At 40.1% G+C, this 19,371-nt stretch overlaps 2 protein-coding genes and 1 long non-coding RNA gene across 3 annotated transcripts; all 3 read left to right on the forward strand.

Annotated features, from left to right (window-relative positions):
• The first annotated feature begins 10 nt into the window (after positions 1 to 10).
• LOC145436401 (uncharacterized) lies at positions 11 to 4,894 on the forward strand. Its single transcript, XM_080313748.1, has 2 exons — positions 11 to 1,029; positions 4,786 to 4,894. Exons 1-2 carry the CDS (start codon positions 540 to 542, stop codon positions 4,791 to 4,793), a joined length of 498 nt encoding a protein of 165 aa, XP_080169874.1. The 5' UTR covers positions 11 to 539; the 3' UTR covers positions 4,794 to 4,894.
• A 1,063-nt stretch (positions 4,895 to 5,957) lies between these two features.
• LOC145435422 (ATP-dependent RNA helicase DDX55-like) lies at positions 5,958 to 9,239 on the forward strand. The gene is made up of 5 exons (XM_080312699.1): positions 5,958 to 6,078; positions 6,339 to 6,524; positions 7,410 to 7,482; positions 8,066 to 8,137; positions 9,219 to 9,239. The coding sequence occupies exons 1-5, from the start codon at positions 6,005 to 6,007 to the stop codon at positions 9,237 to 9,239; spliced, it is 426 nt and encodes a 141-aa protein (XP_080168825.1). The 5' UTR covers positions 5,958 to 6,004.
• Positions 9,240 to 11,306: 2,067 nt separating this feature from the next.
• LOC145436404 (uncharacterized) lies at positions 11,307 to 18,528 on the forward strand. Its single transcript, XR_013914303.1, has 2 exons — positions 11,307 to 11,744; positions 15,176 to 18,528. It is a non-coding gene; the product is annotated as an uncharacterized LOC145436404 (long non-coding RNA).
• Positions 18,529 to 19,371: the final 843 nt, after the last annotated feature.

Consider the following 19,371-nt stretch of genomic DNA (forward strand, 5'->3'; position numbering starts at 1 on the left):
TTTGGCTGCTAGGTTGTAGTACAATGACCAAAAAAGGTGGAGATATTGTAAGACAAACTACGCTACTATCCACTAAGTTGTGGTGGTAGATAGTCCTTCCAAAGTTAGGATTTGTGTCTATGTATTGAAATTCCGTTGTATGTGTCAACCGGTGATAATACCTCGCCAGGTTTCCTTCGTGCATGCTATTTTCTGAAATTTAATCGCTTTGCGTATGTGATGAGTGTCCGCATACCGAAGCCATGATAATGTGAGTGGGGCCGCTTTCTTTTGAGACCTTTCTAATTTTGGGTTTAGCCGTATCGTGTTTTAAAAGAGGTAATCGGAATGAAAATGACCACTCGGTTTAGCTATATTTTGAAATCCTACTACGTCTGTTCATGTTCAAATGAGAATGTGTGACGGCTTGATTTATGGACGCGACACATAGAAATGTTTTGGTGCTAAATTGAACATCACAGCCATCTCTTTTCTATCGTATTCTCGCAGATAAATGTAAAAATAATTGATAACGATAGAATCTGTGAAAGGAAAGTACCATGAATCATCAAATTCAAAATGAAGACATGGAGTCTTATGCGAATTGTCAGACCGTTATTGGAAGTGGCCACGTAAGCTTAGAATACAATGTCTGCGGCAAAGGATTGCAGGAGCATGTGTCCAGACACCTGACAACGTTTGTATGTGACTTTTGCGGGCTTGCTTTATCAACCAAAAGTAGCTTGAAACGTCACATGTTCATTCATAGTGACGGAAAAGAGTTTGAATGCGACGTCTGTGGAAAGACGTTTGCCCAGAAGATTTCCTTGACCAGCCACATGAACATTCACACCGACACCAAAGGCTTTTTGTGTGATGTTTGCGGTAAACTCTTCACGTTGAAACATAATCTGCATCAGCACATGGACATCCACGCTGGTCTGAAAAGATATGCCTGTGAGCTATGCGATATGGCCTTCACGTTGAGGAGCAATCTGTACAAGCATATAAAGATTCATGGTGTGTCTAATACTTCCTCCGTCGCATCGAGTAAGAATATAGTATGTCCCGTATGTGGGCTAGGTTTTTCGAAGAACTATTGGTTGAGAAAGCACCTTCCACTGCACCTGAATGAAGAGAAGGTTCCATGTGAAATATGCGGGAAGGCATTTTTGAGAAAAGGGGCTTCCAGCCACATGAGAATTCATTTCAAATAGTGCTACTTGAGTGCCGTGTCCATTTCTATTTTCATGTGTCTGCCGTGAAATGGAAAGATATACTGAAATATCGAGTCTGGCTCTTTTTTCTTAGCTTTACTCACGTTTTGCCAGACAGAATTGTTGCGTCAAAACTCGATCAAATGGAAAGTATGACGTAACCCAAATGCTGTGAGCCGTTCACTCTCGCAGTGTCCACACCATTTAGGACACTATGCTGATACACTTTTTATTCATTTCCTCCGTTTATCCTAACATGTGCTCTAACATTTATCTTGTCAGTTTTACAATTCACAGTCGCAGTGCGATGTGATGCAGTTTATAGACAATCTACTCCTATCAGGTGACTCGATGATCAACAGATCACTTCGCTGCAGCTTCATCTTGCAATCATCAAGTATATTGACCCTCATTCTATAAACTGTACATCATGCACGTCTCTTTGTTTTGAAATTGACACTATAACCAATTTTTTTGTAGTGTCCCGTGTCCGTGTGTTTCTGAAGTTTAATCTATTTTGCGGTTTTGTAGTGATGATGAATAGGGCAAGTTTTTGTTGCAGTCAAATCCGTGGAAAGTTGCATTTATTTTTGAAAAAAAGTTGCAGAAGTTGCATTTTGACCACATTTTGCTCGGTTGACTAAAAAAAAGGTCAATTTCCCGGCTCAGCTCCCGAAATACCCGTAAAAGCGTTACTTCGGTGCTGATTTACGGTGTTTCAGTCGAATTTGGCCGTGTATTTCACCAAAATCGAACATACTTTCATGAAAAATCGAGAAAGTTGCAAAATGTTGCAAAAAGTGTGAAGCATGGAAAGCACGAAAAAAATGGACAAAAGCTGCGAAAAGTTGCACTATAAGATTCCTTCAAACAGTTTAAAACAGCATTCTACATATCTTACCAGTATTTAGGAAGCTGCCGGAAACTGTAAAAAAAAGTTGTAAAAGTTGCAAAAACGTGCCCCAATAATGAATAAATCTCTCTCTCTCTCTCCCTGTAGCAATGCGGCTACCGGTTGGAACTGAACCAAATTTGGTGTGCAGTCTTTAATTAGGTAACCTTACAGTTTTATCAAGTAGCCAGTACGATTTGAGAATAAATGTCATTTTTGAACACTCTTAGTGTATATATTTATAAGATTCGTTACATGTATTATCCTGTGATAACCCCCTCACCAGAATTACTACATGAATTCGATTTTGGAGCATTGAGTAAGAATTTGACTTGGGTATATCTAGAACAGGGGTTCTCAGCCCTTTCTTGGCCGTGGCCCATTTTCCGGTTTAAAAATGTGCTGTGGCCCACCTGATATCTTAGAGTCATAATCCTGTTTATTGCGTGGTCATGGACAGCGCCGATATGCCTATTCCTCTAAAATATGCGCATTTTTCTCTAACTGATGATATTTAAATGTCGATCTCCCGGGATATGAAATCGCGCGAAGCGCGAAAAAAATTTCAAGTTGAATATCCTCCAACAAACGACCAACGAAATAATTTTGGGCCCCTTCGAGCTCCCCCAATTGGGTGTGCCGGGGCGGCAGTTATGGCCCTGGTAGTTCATAAGCTAAAACTCCTAAGTAGATTATTTTTGTCCGCTGCTCCATTCGCGTCGCGAAACACAATGATGAGATCCCCGCACTGTGTGATTGGGACTTAAGTGATACTATTGTGGGGGATATTATAATCATTCTGGGCCCGCATCGAACAATTCATTGGTGAATGGGGTACTACAGAGAAGTGGAGAAAGATTTTTCAATATGCATGATGTAGGCTACTTTGTATGTCTTGTACCAAAACAACTGAAGTTGCGATGTCAGAATATTCAATCCAATGATACAATCAATTCCTGTGACTCTTTCATTATGTACAATGATTTCCAGGCCCGACATTTTAAACTGACTTCAAAGATTAATGCGATCCGATAAATCCTCAATCCATTAAGATTCGTTGCGGTGGTGCAGTTTACTTCCGCCAGAAGTTGCTAATAATTTGCAATTATGGCTAGTTTTAGCTTGCAATAATACGGCCTGCCGAAGTACAGTAAATCTGTACATCAATTGCACTTCATTGCCTTCCTGCCGGAATACTAGGTTACTTCAGCATTATCTTCCAGTTATTATACGCTTGAAATTATCTTAGTTGCTGTTAGCCGTAGGTTGTCATAGCCAGTAGAAAAAGCCACCGTTTCTCCCTAACGTTTTCGATTTGTAGCCTACATGCTGACTTCATACGTGCCACTACGTCTAATCAGAGTCGGATGAAAAGCTTTATGTAGCCTACGGATAATTAGATAACACGAATATATTTTTAGCGAATAACAGAAGAAATATAACTGGACTCACAATAATTCTGAAATTTTCTGAATAACTCTGTGGCCCACCTCAAAATGCTCTGTGTCCCACCAGTGGGCGATGGCCCACCCTTTGAGAACCCCTGATCTGGACGTTCTAGAATGACTGTTTATGTCCAAATGAGAATGTGTAATGACTTGTGCAACTTGATTTATGGACACCATGCAGAAAAATGTTTACTTACTGAATTGACTATCACATGCCATTGAAAATTCTTTTACTACCGTATTCTCGCAGATACATATAGTAATTATCAAAACAGGTACAAATGAGTCATGGGTCATCAAATTGAAGATGGAGAAACGTTACCTTATTTGAATCACCTGAAAGCATCTGGAAGTGACCACGTAAGCGTGGGATGTAATATTTGCAGCATAGTGTATCCTACTGATGAAGGATTACGGAAGCATGCATCCGGACACCAAATGAAGTTTCTGGGCCTATTTTCCAAATATCAGCCCTGATACACTAAACCTGAATCAAGTCATTCGATTCATTCTCCGTTTTTAAGAAAATTATTCGCGTCAAGGCAAGTCAGCAAAATATTGCGTCTTGAGTCCGACTCAGTCGAGTCATCACCGTAAGTTTTCTAAGTCACGAGGTTTCCGTGAATAATTACCGACCACTCGGGTGGCAAGTTTGATGTTCCCGGTACGGTTTCAGTGCTTTCGTGCATCGTTGCGGTCGGACCGCGCGTATCGGCAAACAAGGCAGCGCGCTGATATTTCTGCTGGAGAACAAACAGGCCTAGGTCTATTTTATGGAGATTAATCAGAAAGCGCCAATATTATACTCATATTGAAATATACTGAAAACTTGAGACGAGTCGTGTTCAATCTATGTGCATCCCTCGGATCAAGTCATTTGATTCGAGACATTGTAACCCCGAAGAATAGTAAAGTCCCAGCATTATTCTTATTTCGTCTATCAATATTTGTGCTTGAAGAATAGGGCCTGCAACTCTTGAGACAGAGGACATAATGTATATTATAAATGTGAGGCATTCGATATCTTTGAAGCAGAGTTGTAAAAAAGTGAATTGGACATGAATTGGACTCGGATTTGAGTCTCAACACTGACTCGATTGAATTGAAGATGACTCGACTCGCGTAAACGTACAAAAGTGTGATTAACCTGTGACTCGGAACCTTGTGACTTGATTACGACCCTGGTAGAAATACTTCGTTTCTGACCGCCTACGTAATATGAAAAGTTATATCCTCTCTTCCTAATCAGGAGTATAAAGATGATTTCACGGCCGCCGACGGTGAAATGTATTTGGACAAGCTTAGCAATCTCGGCATTAATGATCGCGCCATGATGGAACGCGGTACAAAGGCGTTTGATTTTTAGACTCAAAGGTGAGTGAATTTTTATATATATAATAATTATATTATATTATTAATATATAATATTATTATCGGTGTATATTAGGCAGACTTGTGCAAACTACCAATGAAGTAAAATGATGGTAAAACAACCAGCGCTATAACTAGGGCGATTTATTTTTACCTAAAAACGGAAGATTGTGACCTAAAAAATCAAAGTTTTGACATTTTTCTTCCTTTAAAATCTTAATTTTGACCAAATTTCACCTAGCCTATGCAAATTAGATGTTTTCCCATATAATGTTAGAATTGTACTACTTATCTTCATTTCTGGTTGGAACCGTCTGTCCCTACGAAGTAGTTTGACCTGAAAGAAAAACTTTTTTTGCCTCAAAAACTTACAATTTTTTACAACGAAAATATGCGATTCGAGTCTGGAGTCTTACTCGAGTCATTACAATCCTGCAACTGATGTTTTTGAGTGGTTCTAGTTCTAGCTGTGAGTTCTGAGAAGTGGGATTTCCAGGGTTGTAATGACTCGTCTTGTACTCGAGTCCACTCGAGTCATTGTGCATGACTCGAACCATGTTTAATGCAACAAGTCTGGGATAGCCACGACAGGCATTTCATTGTAACTTCAAACAATAGTAAAGGCACCTCATCAATGGTATTTAGTCTATCAGTCCTGGTACTTCGAAAATAGGGCCAGAAAATGTTAAGACTGAGGAAAATTGCTATGTTATGAATGTGAGCCATTCTAGATCACTCGAGCAGAGTAGAAAAAAGTGGTTTGAACCGGACTGAACTGAACAGTGAACCTAATGCCTTTGACTCGGACTCGACCCTCTACTAGCTGACTTGACTCGGTGGTGAATTGAAAATGACTCGCCTCGACTCGAGTCAAAACTATAAAAGTGAGATTGACTTGTGACTCGGAACCTTGTGACTTGGTTACAGTCCTGATGATTTCCGATGCCTCTCAAAACTACTCTGGGGTGAAGTCGAAATTTAGATTTCTCAAATGTACTCACATAGTTTTAGGTCATGTTGTCAAGTTATGTTACATCGCTGTTCACTCGCAGACATGGATTTTGGGGAACTAGAGACTGGTTTTGCCACTGCCGAAAATGCCAGAATTGAAAGGCTGCAAGGTGATCAACTTCCAGCCCCCAGACGTCAACATCGGTGAAGTGAAATACAAGTAAGATGCATAGTTGAATAGTATACTGATATTGAAAGGAACCTGAGTATTTTCGGCTGACGCTCGTCAGGGGTAATCGTCAGCACCTAGCAGATAATTGGAAAGAACATTGGATATCAACAATCGCATCACAAAATATGACTTCACCCTAACCCTACTCCCAAGAGACTCTTCAAAATAAGAACCAATGACGGATATTGGATTAACATGTGCCAATAGAATCAGTTTCATTGCTTATGGGTAATTTCGACTATTCTCAGAGACAAGTATCCCGAAAAGGCCCGTCGTCTGGCTTTGGAAAAGTACGAACACGAAAAGCCGGAGTTGTTCGCCCACAAGAGGTTCGTCAACAACAAGTCCTGGTCCAAAAATAAGGAGAGACGCGAGAAGAAGTTGAAGAGGAGAGAGTACAAAGACAGAAAAAGGAAGTTGAAGGAGGCTAACGGGTCAGTTCATTTCAGGTGCTACATGCCATATTCCCACCTTCACGAAACGTCATGAAAATTGGCATGCTTACAGAGCTTTGTTTTCTGATTTCAGAAATCCAAATTTCATCAAAAAAATTTGACTAGAACCGAAGTTATGACCGTCCAAAAATTGCCATTTTTGTGATCTCTCAAGCGGAAAATATGGCAGAAATATATACATGTAACTTAAATTTTCCATAATTCGATCAAATTAAGGCTGTTGAGGGTGAAACTTTCACACTTGGTCATTTACAGCACACTTGATGCATTTTCACCTTCTTTGACACCTGGGGCTGCCTAGTTTGACCTTCGAACCCATGCTTTTACTTATAACTTTTGAAGGCACTCATGCGTGACGTCAGTGTTAGTTGCAGATGTCTCATGGCTAACAGGTGGTATCATCAAGTGTAAGGTATCATTGGAAAGCTGTTGGAAAGCACTTTCAAAATCAACAATAAAATTAGTGGATATTTGATCGTCATTGTTGTAAACAAGTGTTGAAAAAATTGTTGAATTTCGAAATATTATTACAATTTTACTTTTACAGGCAGTACGGTATTGGATTAAGACTTATGTTTGTAGTATGGATACTTGTAGTATAGGCTGTGTTTTGGATGCTGATTGTCACATAAAGGCCTACCAATATCAAAAGCAAAAATTAGTGTCACTGGATGATATAATTGATGAAGAACGAGAGCTTCTGAAAATCCGGGTCGGAGCAGAATGCAACATCAATACTAGTACCGGTACGTTAACGTAAGTCTGCTATAACTGGAGATGGTCATTGGTAGGGATGGGCTCAATGATTCAAGTATTCTTGTCTGAATCTAGTATTAGTTCTTATGCAGTGGTTCTCTTTTTTAGAGAAGGCCCCCTTTATGATAGTGAAAAAAATCACGCCCTCCTTATCGTCGTTAGTAAAAAAAGCAGCCTGAATGTTAGCAATCCAAATGCATTGTAATCTGCTCTATTACCCCACTTGAGCTTGGCTCATACGTACCTGACCAAAAGCTAAATCGAAAACAGATGGCACAGCTACACGCATTCAATAGTTTCACTTCATTAGGGGACATCTTCTGATCAGTACAAGGTTCGGCATCAGTCTAGCATCAGTGTGTGGATGGTACGATGCAATTAAGACAATTAAAATCGAAATATAATTAGAAATATTGCCATTGTTTAGCCTCACATCTACCAATTGGAATCGAGCCAAACGTGGTGTGTAACGTTTTTTAACCAACATAACGATTTTATTGGAATGCCGCAAAAATTTGAAAAAAAAAGCTTATTTTTGAATAATCCTAGTGTGCAACCAATGAACTAAATTTGCTTTTTCAAAATATTTGCACAAGCACTTTCCAGGCCTTTCAATTTCTACTTTGACGGGTTCGATAGGTGACGTTTTAGAACCCGTGGGTCCCACATTGTGGTTTTTAACACGGTCACAACACTATTTTCTCTCTATCGTTTGTGTTGTGTTGTGTAGTATCTTTGTAGAATAATAGTGTAAATGCTTTTAGACATTCGACGATAAGGAACTGGAAGAATTGCAAAACGATTCGAGATTTGTGAAGAAATTGAAGAAAGGCAAGGTAAGTGTTGTATCGTGAAGTAAATTATGATGAATAATCATTACGGCGATTTTTTCTACCTAAAAAAAAGGAAAATTTTGACTTAAAAATTCTGACATTTTTACGACCTTAAAAAACTTAATTTTAACCTAACGTGTGCACATTAGGTGTTTTCCCACATAATGTTAGAATTGTACTACTTATCTTCATCATTTCTGGTTGGAACTGTGTGTACTTACGAAGTAATTTGGCCTGGAAAAACTTTTTCGACTCAAAAACTGACAAATTTCTACATGGAAAAAACCTTATCTTCACGAAATCTGGCCCTATGAAGAATCACAGTAGTTAGATCACGTGTTATGGTGGAAATAATAAAAATTTGTTGTAGTACAATGAAGGATAGTTTCCTACATTCTCGGGTAGAAAGTGTCTGTCCTTGCTAAGTAACTTGCCAAGAATGGAGAAAGAACGTTCAACAGCAACATTTGTTGGCGGGCAACACTGAAGTTGTGCGTACACTGCTAGTGACACACCGTGTTCATTCTGACAATGGTGTCTACATCACAATTTTTCATCATGCGCTTCTTGATATAAGAACCAATGCCCACGCAGTCTTTCTTCATTTAGGATATTGCGATGAACACCATGTCAACCTATTTGTTTCATTTGAATGTTTATGCTTTGTAATGAGCAGACAATGATTGTCTACAACGGTAGGCCTATGAAGTAGGCAAAAAGCTGTAAAATGTCGATAAGGTCACCAACAGTGCAATATCTACGATACAAACGAAATGCGGGTTGCAAAAATATTTTTACTTTGTAAAAAATTTTGACAATTTTTGACCTAACGCTACGATTTTGACAAAATTTTGACTTTATGACATTTAAAAAAAATTGCCATAATAATCAAACTTCTGCAAAGTACCAATCTAGCTGTCTAACTGTCGTTTTTTAACCCTTTGTAACCGGCCGGCCTACTGACCAAAATTTTACTACATCCACATAAAAAACGATAAAATGTCATCCATATGGCTGAAATCGACGCCCGATATATTGCCGTAAACCTTAAGTAGCCGCCTAGCGGTCTGAGATACTCTCACAGCTCAGACGCCAGACGGAATAGCGTTATGCGAGAAAATGTTCTCGATTTCTTGAAAATAAAATAAAATTTTGTTCTTCTATATCTCCTGACGTCATACCTAGGCCCTCTCTTAGTATATGACCACCTGATTGCCTTCCGCATGAATTTCTACGCTCCAACGAGACATTAGATGCTACTATAGCGCTTCATAGCCCAGCACTACGATCTTGGAAAGGTAGTGATGATAAGCACAATCACGCGGCCGCCGCCGATGAGTAATCGATTGCGTAATCTCGTATTCTCGCTGAAGGCAACGCGCGTCCAGTTCTACATAACATAGTCACTGCCTTGGCAATTTTGCCGTTAGTATACATCTCCATGCTATTGAAGTGTTATCAACCCCAGTTGCTTGTTATATGTAACTTGCATCTGCAAGGGATCCGTAAGTATACACATATTGCCTTATTCGACACTGCCCAGTGCCCTTATACGCTCGGGAAGTCATTTCACGTGATACATTGCTTTATTTCGCATCAATTTGAACTGTATTCTACACAGCTAATGTTCCATGTATGATCAACAGTAGTCATAGAAGCCAACTGTAACTTCGTGTGCCATCTAAAACAGATATATAACTGCCTCTATATGATGTTGTTATCACAGGCTCGGGTACAAAAATAGCCTAACTCGCACGCTTAGTTGTGCTGTGTTAGGGCTGGTGTCGGCTTTCTTATACAAAACTAAGCTCCATGATAGGGATATTGATGGATATGCCAGGATAATGGCTAACCATATGTATAATTTGATATTGCCTGAAGCAATTGTACATCTGTTTGAAACCGCAACGAGTCAGGTCATCTTACGCAGCCATGATTTTCACGTAACAAGGTATGCTTCTTTCACGTCAATTTGAAACATCTTCTACGTGCTAATCTTCGATATAAGGACTTTCATAGAATAGTATCACCAACAACAAGTCATAGAAGATAACTGTAATCGGTTATATGACGTCTAGAACGGAAGATACAATGGTTTATATTTCAGGCGGTCACTCACGCGAACATCATTACAAATTCAATTTTGCGGGAAACATTTTTGCGTGTTCAATCTGCACTTCAAGCAGGATATACATTGCAACATTAGGCTATACATGGTCTGATGTGTGCGTATTAATAAGAGCTATACATACAAACCGATTGCAATCGTTCATGACCAATACACGTCTAGCTATCTTGGATTAAATATCGACTCCTCTGCGTTAAACAGTCGCGGTCTAGTTCTAGTTCCAGTTGTGGATATCGAAAAGTGAGTGTTTCTAGTTCTGGTTAATAATGATTTAGTTATTTAACAACTAGAAAACAAGCGTCGTCGCTTGACGTGAATCGCGATACCGGTGCGCTGTTGTGTTATGCTCTCTCAGCCATTTCTACCTCGGAGTCGTTACTACTAACATTGCCGTGCCCAGAGGTGTGCTTTGGGGATGAAAACCTGTCCCATTTCGAACTTGCAAAGATGTGAAAAGCCGATATGATGCCGATAAAGTAATAATTAATCAGTTAGTTGTGTTTTAATCAGTTCAAGTTTGAAATGAGAGTACTTCTAGCTCTACTTGTAATTGTGCCTTCTGACAATCCATTAGTTTCTACAAGGCTTTAATTAATACACCTCAAATGAGTCGCATTCCTACTTTTGCTTAGTCCTGAACCAAATATGACATGACAGGAATAAGAGATTCAAGCAATCGCGGCAAGCGGATTGCACCATCTTTATATTACACACGAACATCTTCTTTTGAATCAACCTGGGTTGGTAGATTTTGTCGACTCAGAGACACAAATGAGGGAAATGACGAACTTTTTATGCCAGTGACGTTATACTTAGGGATTCGACTATTGATGTACAAAATTCTTGTGAATTCTCTACTAGTTGCTGACGATTACGCCTGACGAGTGAGTGTCAGCTGAAAATATTCGGGTTTATTTCAATATGAGTATATAATAATCAATTGCATATTGAAGTTGCGTAGCTCCCATCCCAACTCTCTTCACTAGGAGCAAAGTTAGCAAAATGAATTAGAAGTATCCATGTACTCTATATTGACAGGCCGTTAATGCCTGTGTACGAAGAACTCTCCATTGCAACTGTGACGTCATCGAGCAGTTGTCGGACTGTCGCTTGGAAAGTGGATATAGAGAGAGAAGTGTTATTGATCATCTCGCTGAATAGAATATCGAACACTTGAAAATGGATTTATTATCTCTACGCTTGAACACTTCGCAGAAATGCAGCATTGTTGTAACTTGATCGATTTGGCTGCTAGGTTTTGGCACAATGTGTGGGTCTATGCATTGAAACCTCCATTGTATGTGTCAACCAGTGATAATACGTTGCCAGGTTTTCTCCATGCATACTATTTTCTAAAATTTAATCGTCTTGCTAGTTTGATGCGATGTCTGCATACCGAATTCGTGATAATGTGGGTGGGCCATTTTCCTTTAAGCCCTTCCAAGTTTTGGGTGGAGCCGTATCGTGTTTTGAAAGCGGCAGGTGTAATCAGAATGAAAATCATCACTCGGCTAGAATTCCTAGTACTTCTATTCGTGTTCAAATGAGAATGTGCGATGACTAGATTTACGGACGCCACTCATAGAAATGTTTTGTAGCTGAATTAAATATCAGTCATTTAATTTCTATTGTATTCTCGCAGATAAATGTTAAGATAATTGATAACGATAGGATCTGTTAAAGCAAAGTACCATGGAGCATCCAGTTCAAAATAGAGACTTGGAATCTTATGCGAATTGTCAGACCGTTATTGGAAGTGGCCACGTAAGTTTGGACTACGATGTCTGCGGCAAAATGTATTCCACTGTCCAAGGAATGCAGAAGCATGTGTCCAGACACCCAAGGAAGTATGCGTGTGACTTTTGCGGGCTTGCTTTATCATCCAAAGGTGACTTGAAACGTCACATGCTCATTCACGGAGACGTAAGACGGTTTCAATGTGATGTCTGTGGAAAGGCATTCACCCAGAAGATTACTTTGACCAGGCATATGACCATTCACACCGACACCAAGGACTTCTTGTGCGATATTTGCGGCAAACTCTTCGCGCTGAAACATAATCTGTTTCAACACATGGATCTCCACACCGGTTTGAAAAAATGTGCATGTGAGCTGTGTGATATGGTCTTTACATCGAGGAGTACTCTGTACAAGCATGCAAGGATTCATGGTGTGTCTAATACTTCCGCTGTCGCATCGAGTAAGAATATTGTATGTCCCATATGTGGGCTAACTTTTGCGAGGAACTCCGGATTGAGACAGCACTTTCCACTTCACCTGGGTGAAAGGCAGTTTCAATGTGAAATATGCGGAAAGGCATTTTTGAGAAAAGATACAATTCCAGTACACATGAAAACACATGTCAGCGAGAATCTGGAATGTCCAGTGTGCGGATTAGGTGTTTCGGGTCGACGTAACTTGAGGAGTCACTTTATCATGCATGTGAATGAAATGAAGTTTCAATGTGATATATGCGGAAAGGCATTCTTGAGAAGGAGGGATGCTTCCAGCCATCTGAAAATGCATTTCAAATAGTGCTACTTGAGTGGCGTGTCAATTTCTATATTCATTTTTCAGTCGTGGTCATGGGTCAGTCGTGAAATGGAAATAGACTGAAACATTCGAGTCAATGACGAGGCAAGAATGAAGAATGAACATAGAAAAATTTGGATGGGATTACTTTTTCAGGTCTGTTGACAAAAAGTCGCGCATTCCTGTAAATTTACTGGAAACGGAATTCGTTCAACACTGCCGTGAAGTTACAATTGCAACAAACAAATTGTGGCGTATTAAGTGACTGATGAACAAGAGAAGAGAAACATGATCCTGCAGTCTCAATGTTATTGCACTGCCTACGTCTGGTGTGCACTCGGCAGAGCCAGAAAGGTTTGTCAGATGCTTTGAAGTCTTGAAGAAAAATGAAATCATTACAAGATTTGAAAGTGTAGGACTTGTTCAAACCTCCTGTTACTGGTAAAGTGGTTAATGAAATACAAGTAGACGAGAATGGACAAGTAAACAGCAGAATTATCAAAACCAATTAGTTGGTTATATGTACCGGCATTACATATTGGCAGGCGGTATCATGTACTCACGTAAACTTGACATGGTAAAAGCCGATGACATTTTTGTTGTATAGATTACGCAAGAGGAATTTGATGAAAAAATTTCCTATGTGTGATTGGCCGATGATGGCACGACAATACAGCTGCAGGCCTGCGTAAGAAGAACTCTCCAGTGCAATTGTAACGCCATAGAATGGTTTACGGACTGTCGCTTGGAATGTGGATTAGAGAGAAAGGGTTATTGATGGTATCACCGAACAGAATATCGGACGCTTGAACACTTCACATATATGCAGCATTGGTTCAACTTGACCGTTTTGGCTGCTAGGTTGTGGTACAATGAGATTAAAAGGTGGAGATATCATAAGACAAACTACGCTACTCTCCTGCAAAGTTGTGGTGATTGATGGCAGGGTTGTAATGACTCGAGTCTCGAATTTTTGGTGACTCGATTTTACTCGAATCATTTTTCAAATGCGTAGAATGACTCGACTCGACAATTTATGTATTGACTCGAGTGATTGTGCATGACTTGAACCAAATCATACAACATGAGACTAAGACGGCCAGAACAGACATTTCATTGTAACTTCGAAGAACAGTAAAGTCACCACAGTATTGCTATTTCGTGTATCTGTCCTGGTACTTGCAAAATATGGCAAGAAACTGTTAGGACTGAGGGAAATTACGATATTATGAATGCGGGCCATTCTGTATCACCCGAGCAGAGTTGAAAAAAGTGCGTTGAACCGTATTGAACTCAAAACTGAAGAGTGAACACAATGACTCGGACTCGAGTCAGACCACTATGACTCAGACTCAACCATCTACTAGCAGACTTGGACTCGGAATTGACTCAGTGGTGAATTGAAAATGACTCGACTTGACTATAAAAGTGAGATCGTCTTGTGACTCGGAACCTAATGACTTGGTTACAACCGTGATGGTCCGTGATGGACATCACATGAATAATTTTTTTGTTTTCCTTGACACTCGATAATTGGACCCTCGATTCCTGATTGATTACTTTTCGCCAACTGTTGCAACGTTTACATCGATCTTCGAAGTCTGAACCTCTTTGCGACCCGGTTGAACTGCTTGATATGAATCCTTAGTACGCGCTAATACGCCACGAAGATGGAAGAAAGTCCGCCGTGTCCGTGAAAGACTTGGCTCGAACCCTGACCACAATCGATGTGGAGAACCTGGAAGTGAGAACCAATATATCATCAAGGGCTGAAATCATTCTGACATCGAACGATTGTGCCGAGGCGTCGGGTGACAGGCAGCACCAGACTGAATCTTCTCTAATGCAAGACAATTCATCGCATACACCAATGCCGCGCCGATCTAATAGAGATAGAAAGTGTCCGGGATTGTACGGGGACCGCATGAAATGATTTTGATGTGCTGATGTGTCAAACTTGTATTCAATTTTAATTGGTGGCGAGATTGTGGTGATTCGTATAGGCATTTTGTATTCGAGCCATCGTGCATCATGTAATAATTATTTTTCTAATCGTTAGTTTCCAATTCCTCTGTTACTCAAAACGCGACTGTTGTATTTCAAGCTTAGATTTTAGTTAGTAAAAGCCAACGAAACAAGAGTCTTCTCTTTACTGGTACGACACATCCAAAGTTACGATGTGTGTATATTTATTAAAAATTCCATTGCATGTGTGAACCAGTGATAATAGCTAACCGGGTTCTCTGCATGCATACTGTTTTATAACATTGCATGTTTGATGCGATGTCTGCATACCAAAGCCGTTATAATGCGAGTGAGGCCATTTGCCTTTGTGAGCTTCCAAGTTTTGGGTTGACCGTATCGTGTTCTGAAAGCGACAGGTGTAATCAGAATGAAAATCATCACTCGGCTAGAAATCCTAGTACTTCTATCGTGTTCAAGTGAGAATGTGCGAAGACTTGATTTACGGACGCCACTCAAAGAAATGTTTAGTTGCTAAATTAAATATCACAGTCATTCATTTTCTATTGTATTCTCGCAGATAAATGTAAAGATAATTGATAACGATAGAATCTGAAAAAGCAGAGTACCATGGAGCATCAAATTCAAAATGGAGACTTGGAATCTTATGCGAATTGTCAGACCGTTATTGGAAGTGGCCATGTAAGTTTGGACTACGATGTCTGCGGCAAAATGTATTCGACTGTCCAAGGACTGCAGAAGCATGTGTCCAGACACCCAAGGAAGTATGCGTGTGACTTTTGCGGGCTTGCTTTATCATTCAAATTTGACTTGAAACGTCACATGCTCATTCACGGAGACGTACGAGAGTTTAAATGTGATGTCTGTGGAAAGGCATTCACCCGGAAGACTACTTTGACCAGGCATATGAACATTCACACCGACACCAAAGACTTTTTGTGTGATATTTGCGGCAAACTCTTCGCGCTGAAACATCATCTGTTTCAACACATGGATCTCCACACCGGTTTGAAAAAATATGCATGTGAGCTGTGTGATATGGCCTTTACATCGAGGGCTAATCTGTACGAGCATGCAAGGATTCATGGCGTGTCTAATACTTCCGCTGTCGCATCGAGTAAGAACATTGTATGTCCCATATGTGGGCTAACTTTTGTGAGGAACTCCGGATTGAGACAGCACTTTCCACTGCACCGGGTTGAAAGGCAGTTTCAATGTGAAATATGCGGAAAGGCATTTTTGAGCAAAGGTACAATTCGAGCACACATGAAAATACATTTCAGCGAAAATCTGGAATGTCCAGTATGCGGATTAAGTGTTTCGAGTCGAAGTAACTTGAGAAGTCACTTTATCATGCATTTAAATGAAAGGAAGTTTCCATGTGATGTATGCGGAAAGGCATTCTTGAGGAAGGCCAATGCTTCCAGCCATATGAAAAAGCATTTCAGATAGTGCTAGTTGAGTGGCGTGTCATTTTCTATTTTCATTTGTCAGTCGTGGTCATGGGTCAGTCGTGGAATGGAAATAATCTGAAACATTCGAGTCAATGGCGAGGCAAGCATAAAGAATGAACATCAAAAAAAATGGATAGGGATTACTTTTTCAGATCTGTTGACAAAAAGTTGCGCACTCCTGCAAATTTACTGGAAACGGAATTCGTTCAACACTGCCGTGAAGTTACAAATGCAAAAGACAAATTGTGGCGTATGAAGTGACTGAAGAACAAGAGAAGAGAAACATGATCCTGCAGTCTCAATGTTATTGCACTGCCTACGTCTGGTGTGCACTCGGCAGAGCCAAAAAGGTTTGTCAGATGCTTTGAAGTCTTGAAGAAAAATTAAATCATTACAAGATTTGAAAGTGTAGGACTTGTTCAAACCTCTTGTTACTGTTAAAGTGGTTAATGAAATACAAGTACACGAGAATGGACAAGTAAAAAGCAGAATTATCAAAACCAATTAGTTGGTTATATGTACCGGCATTACATATTGGCAGGCGGTATCATGTACTCACGTAAACTTGACATGGTAAAAGCCGATGACATTTTTGTTGTATAGATTACGCAACAAGAATTAGATGACAAAATTAAGATGTCCTATGTATGACTGGGCGATAATGGCACGACAATACAGCTGCAGGCCTGCTTACGTAGAACTCTCCAGTGCAATTGTAACGCCATAGAATGGTTTTCGGACTGTCGCTTGAAAAGTGGATTAGAGAGAAAGGGTCATCGATGGTATCACCGAACAGAATATCGGACGCTTGAACACTTCACATCTATGCAGCATTGGTTCAACTTGACCGTTTTGGCTGCTAGGTTGTGGTACAATGAGATGAAGAGGTGGAGATATTATAAGACAAACTACGCTACTCTCCTGCAAAGTTGTGGTGATTGATAGCAGGGTTGTAATGACTCGAGTCACGATTTTTAGGTGACTCGATCTGACTCGAGTCATTTTTCAAATGCGTAAAATGACTAGACTCTACAATCAATGTATTGACTTGAGTGATTGTAAATGACTTGAAGCAAATCATATGACTCGAGAGTAAGACGGCCAGAACAGACATTTCATTGTAACTTCGAAGAATAGTTAAGTCACCACAGTATTGCTATTTCGTGTATCTGTCCTGGTAATTGCAAAATAGGGCCAGAAACTGTTCGGACTGAGGGGAATTACGATATTATGAATGCAGGCCATTCTGTATCACCCGAGCATAGTGGAAAAAAGTGTGTTGAATCGGATTGAACTCAATACTGAAGAGTGAACACAATGACTCGGACTCGAGTCAGACCACTATGACACAGACTTAACCATCTATTAGTAGACTTGGACTCGGACTTGACTCAGAGGTGAATTGAAAATGACTCGACGTGACTATAAAAGTGAGATCGTCTTGTGACTCGGAACCTAGTGACTTGGTTACAACCATGATGGTCCGTGATGGACATCACATGAATGATATTTTTGTTTTCCTTGACACTCGATAATTGGACCCTCGATTCCTGATTGGTTACTTTTCGCCAACTGTTGCAACGTTTTCATCGATCTTCGAAGTCTGAACCTCTTTGCGACCCGGTCGAACTGCTTGATATGAATCCTAAGTACGCGCTAATACGCCACGAAGATGGAAGAAAGTCCGCCGTGTCTGGAAAGACTTGGCTCGAACCCCGACCACAATCGATGTGGAGAACCCGGAAGTGAGAGCCAATATGTCGTCAAGTGCTGAAATCATCATGACATCGAATGATTGTGCCGAGCCGTCGGGTGACAGAGAGCACGAGACTGAGACTTCTCTAATTTAAGACAATTCATCGCATACACCCATGCCGCGCCGATCTAATAGAGTTAGAAAGTGATGAAATGATTTTGATGTGATGATGTGTCAAATTTGTATTCAATTTCAATTGATGGGAGAGATTGTGGTGATTTATATAAGTCTTTTGTATTCAAGCCATCGTGCATCATGCAATCATTGCTTTTCTAATCGTTAGTCCCCAATTCCTCTGTTACTTAAAACGCGACTGTTACAGTTACTGTCGTATTTCACGCTGAGATTTGAGTTAGTAAAAGCCAACGAAACAAGAGTCTTCTGTTTACTGGTACGACACATCCAAAGTTACGATGTGTGTCTATTTATTGAAAATTCCATTGCATGTTTGAACCAGTGATAATAGCTCACCAGGTTTTCTGAATGCATACTGTTTTCTAAAATTGAATCACTTTGCATGTTTGATGCGATGTCTGCATACCGAAGCCGTCATAATGTGGGTGAAGCCATTTGCCTTTGTGAGCTTCCAAGTTTTTGGTTGAGCCGTATCGTGTTTTGAAAGAGGCAGGTGTAACCAGAATGAAAACAAACACTCAGCTTGCATATATTTTGAAATCCTAGTACGTCAGTTCGTATTCAAATGAAAATGTGCGGTGACTTGATTTATAGACACCACACATAAAAATGTTTTGCTGCTGAATTAAACATCACAGCTATTTATTTTTATTCTATTCTCGCAGATAAATGTAAAAATAATTGATAACGTTAGAATCTGTAAAAAAAAGTACCATAGATCATCAAATTCAAAATGGAGACACGGAATCCTATGCGAATTGTCAGACCGTTATTGGAACTGGTCACGCAAGCTTAGAATACGATTTCTGCGGAAAAATGCATTCGACTGCCCAAGGATTGCAGAAGCATGTGTCCAGACACCTAAAGAAGTTTCCATGTGACTTTTGCGGGCTTGCATTATCATCCAAATGTGACTTGAAACGTCACATACGCATTCACGGTGACGTAAGAGTATTGGAATGCGATGTCTGTGAAAAGTCCTTCATCCAGAAGATTACCTTGGCCAGGCACATGAACATTCACACCGACACCAAAGACTTTTTGTGTGATATTTGCGGTAAACTCTTCACGTTGAAATATAATCTGCATCAGCACATGGACATCCATGCTGGTCTGAAAAGATATGCCTGTGAGCTATGCGACATGGCCTTCACGTTGAGGAGCAATCTGTACAAGCATATAAAGATTCATGGTGTGTCTAATACTTCCTCTGTCGCATCGAGAAAGAATATTGTATGTCCCGTATGTG

Source organism: Botryllus schlosseri, chromosome 3 (assembly GCF_051294905.1).
Source record: "Botryllus schlosseri isolate E-star chromosome 3, Bs_hap1, whole genome shotgun sequence".
NCBI classification, from domain to species: Eukaryota; Metazoa; Chordata; class Ascidiacea; order Stolidobranchia; family Styelidae; genus Botryllus; species Botryllus schlosseri.

What these genes read in the sequence shown, in the direction of transcription:
- LOC145435422 (XM_080312699.1), top strand. Translation starts at nt 6,005, where the DNA reads ATGCCAGAATTGAAAGGCTGCAAGGTGATCAACTTCCAGCCCCCAGAC. An exon ending in ATCGGTGAAGTGAAATACAA is followed by an intron (nt 6,079 to 6,338) that starts GTAAGATGCATA and finishes GACTATTCTCAG; the next exon opens with AGACAAGTATCCCGAAAAGG. An exon ending in AGAAATTGAAGAAAGGCAAG is followed by an intron (nt 8,138 to 9,218) that starts GTAAGTGTTGTA and finishes ATACTCTCACAG; the next exon opens with CTCAGACGCCAGACGGAATA.
- LOC145436401 (XM_080313748.1), top strand. Translation starts at nt 540, where the DNA reads ATGAATCATCAAATTCAAAATGAAGACATGGAGTCTTATGCGAATTGT.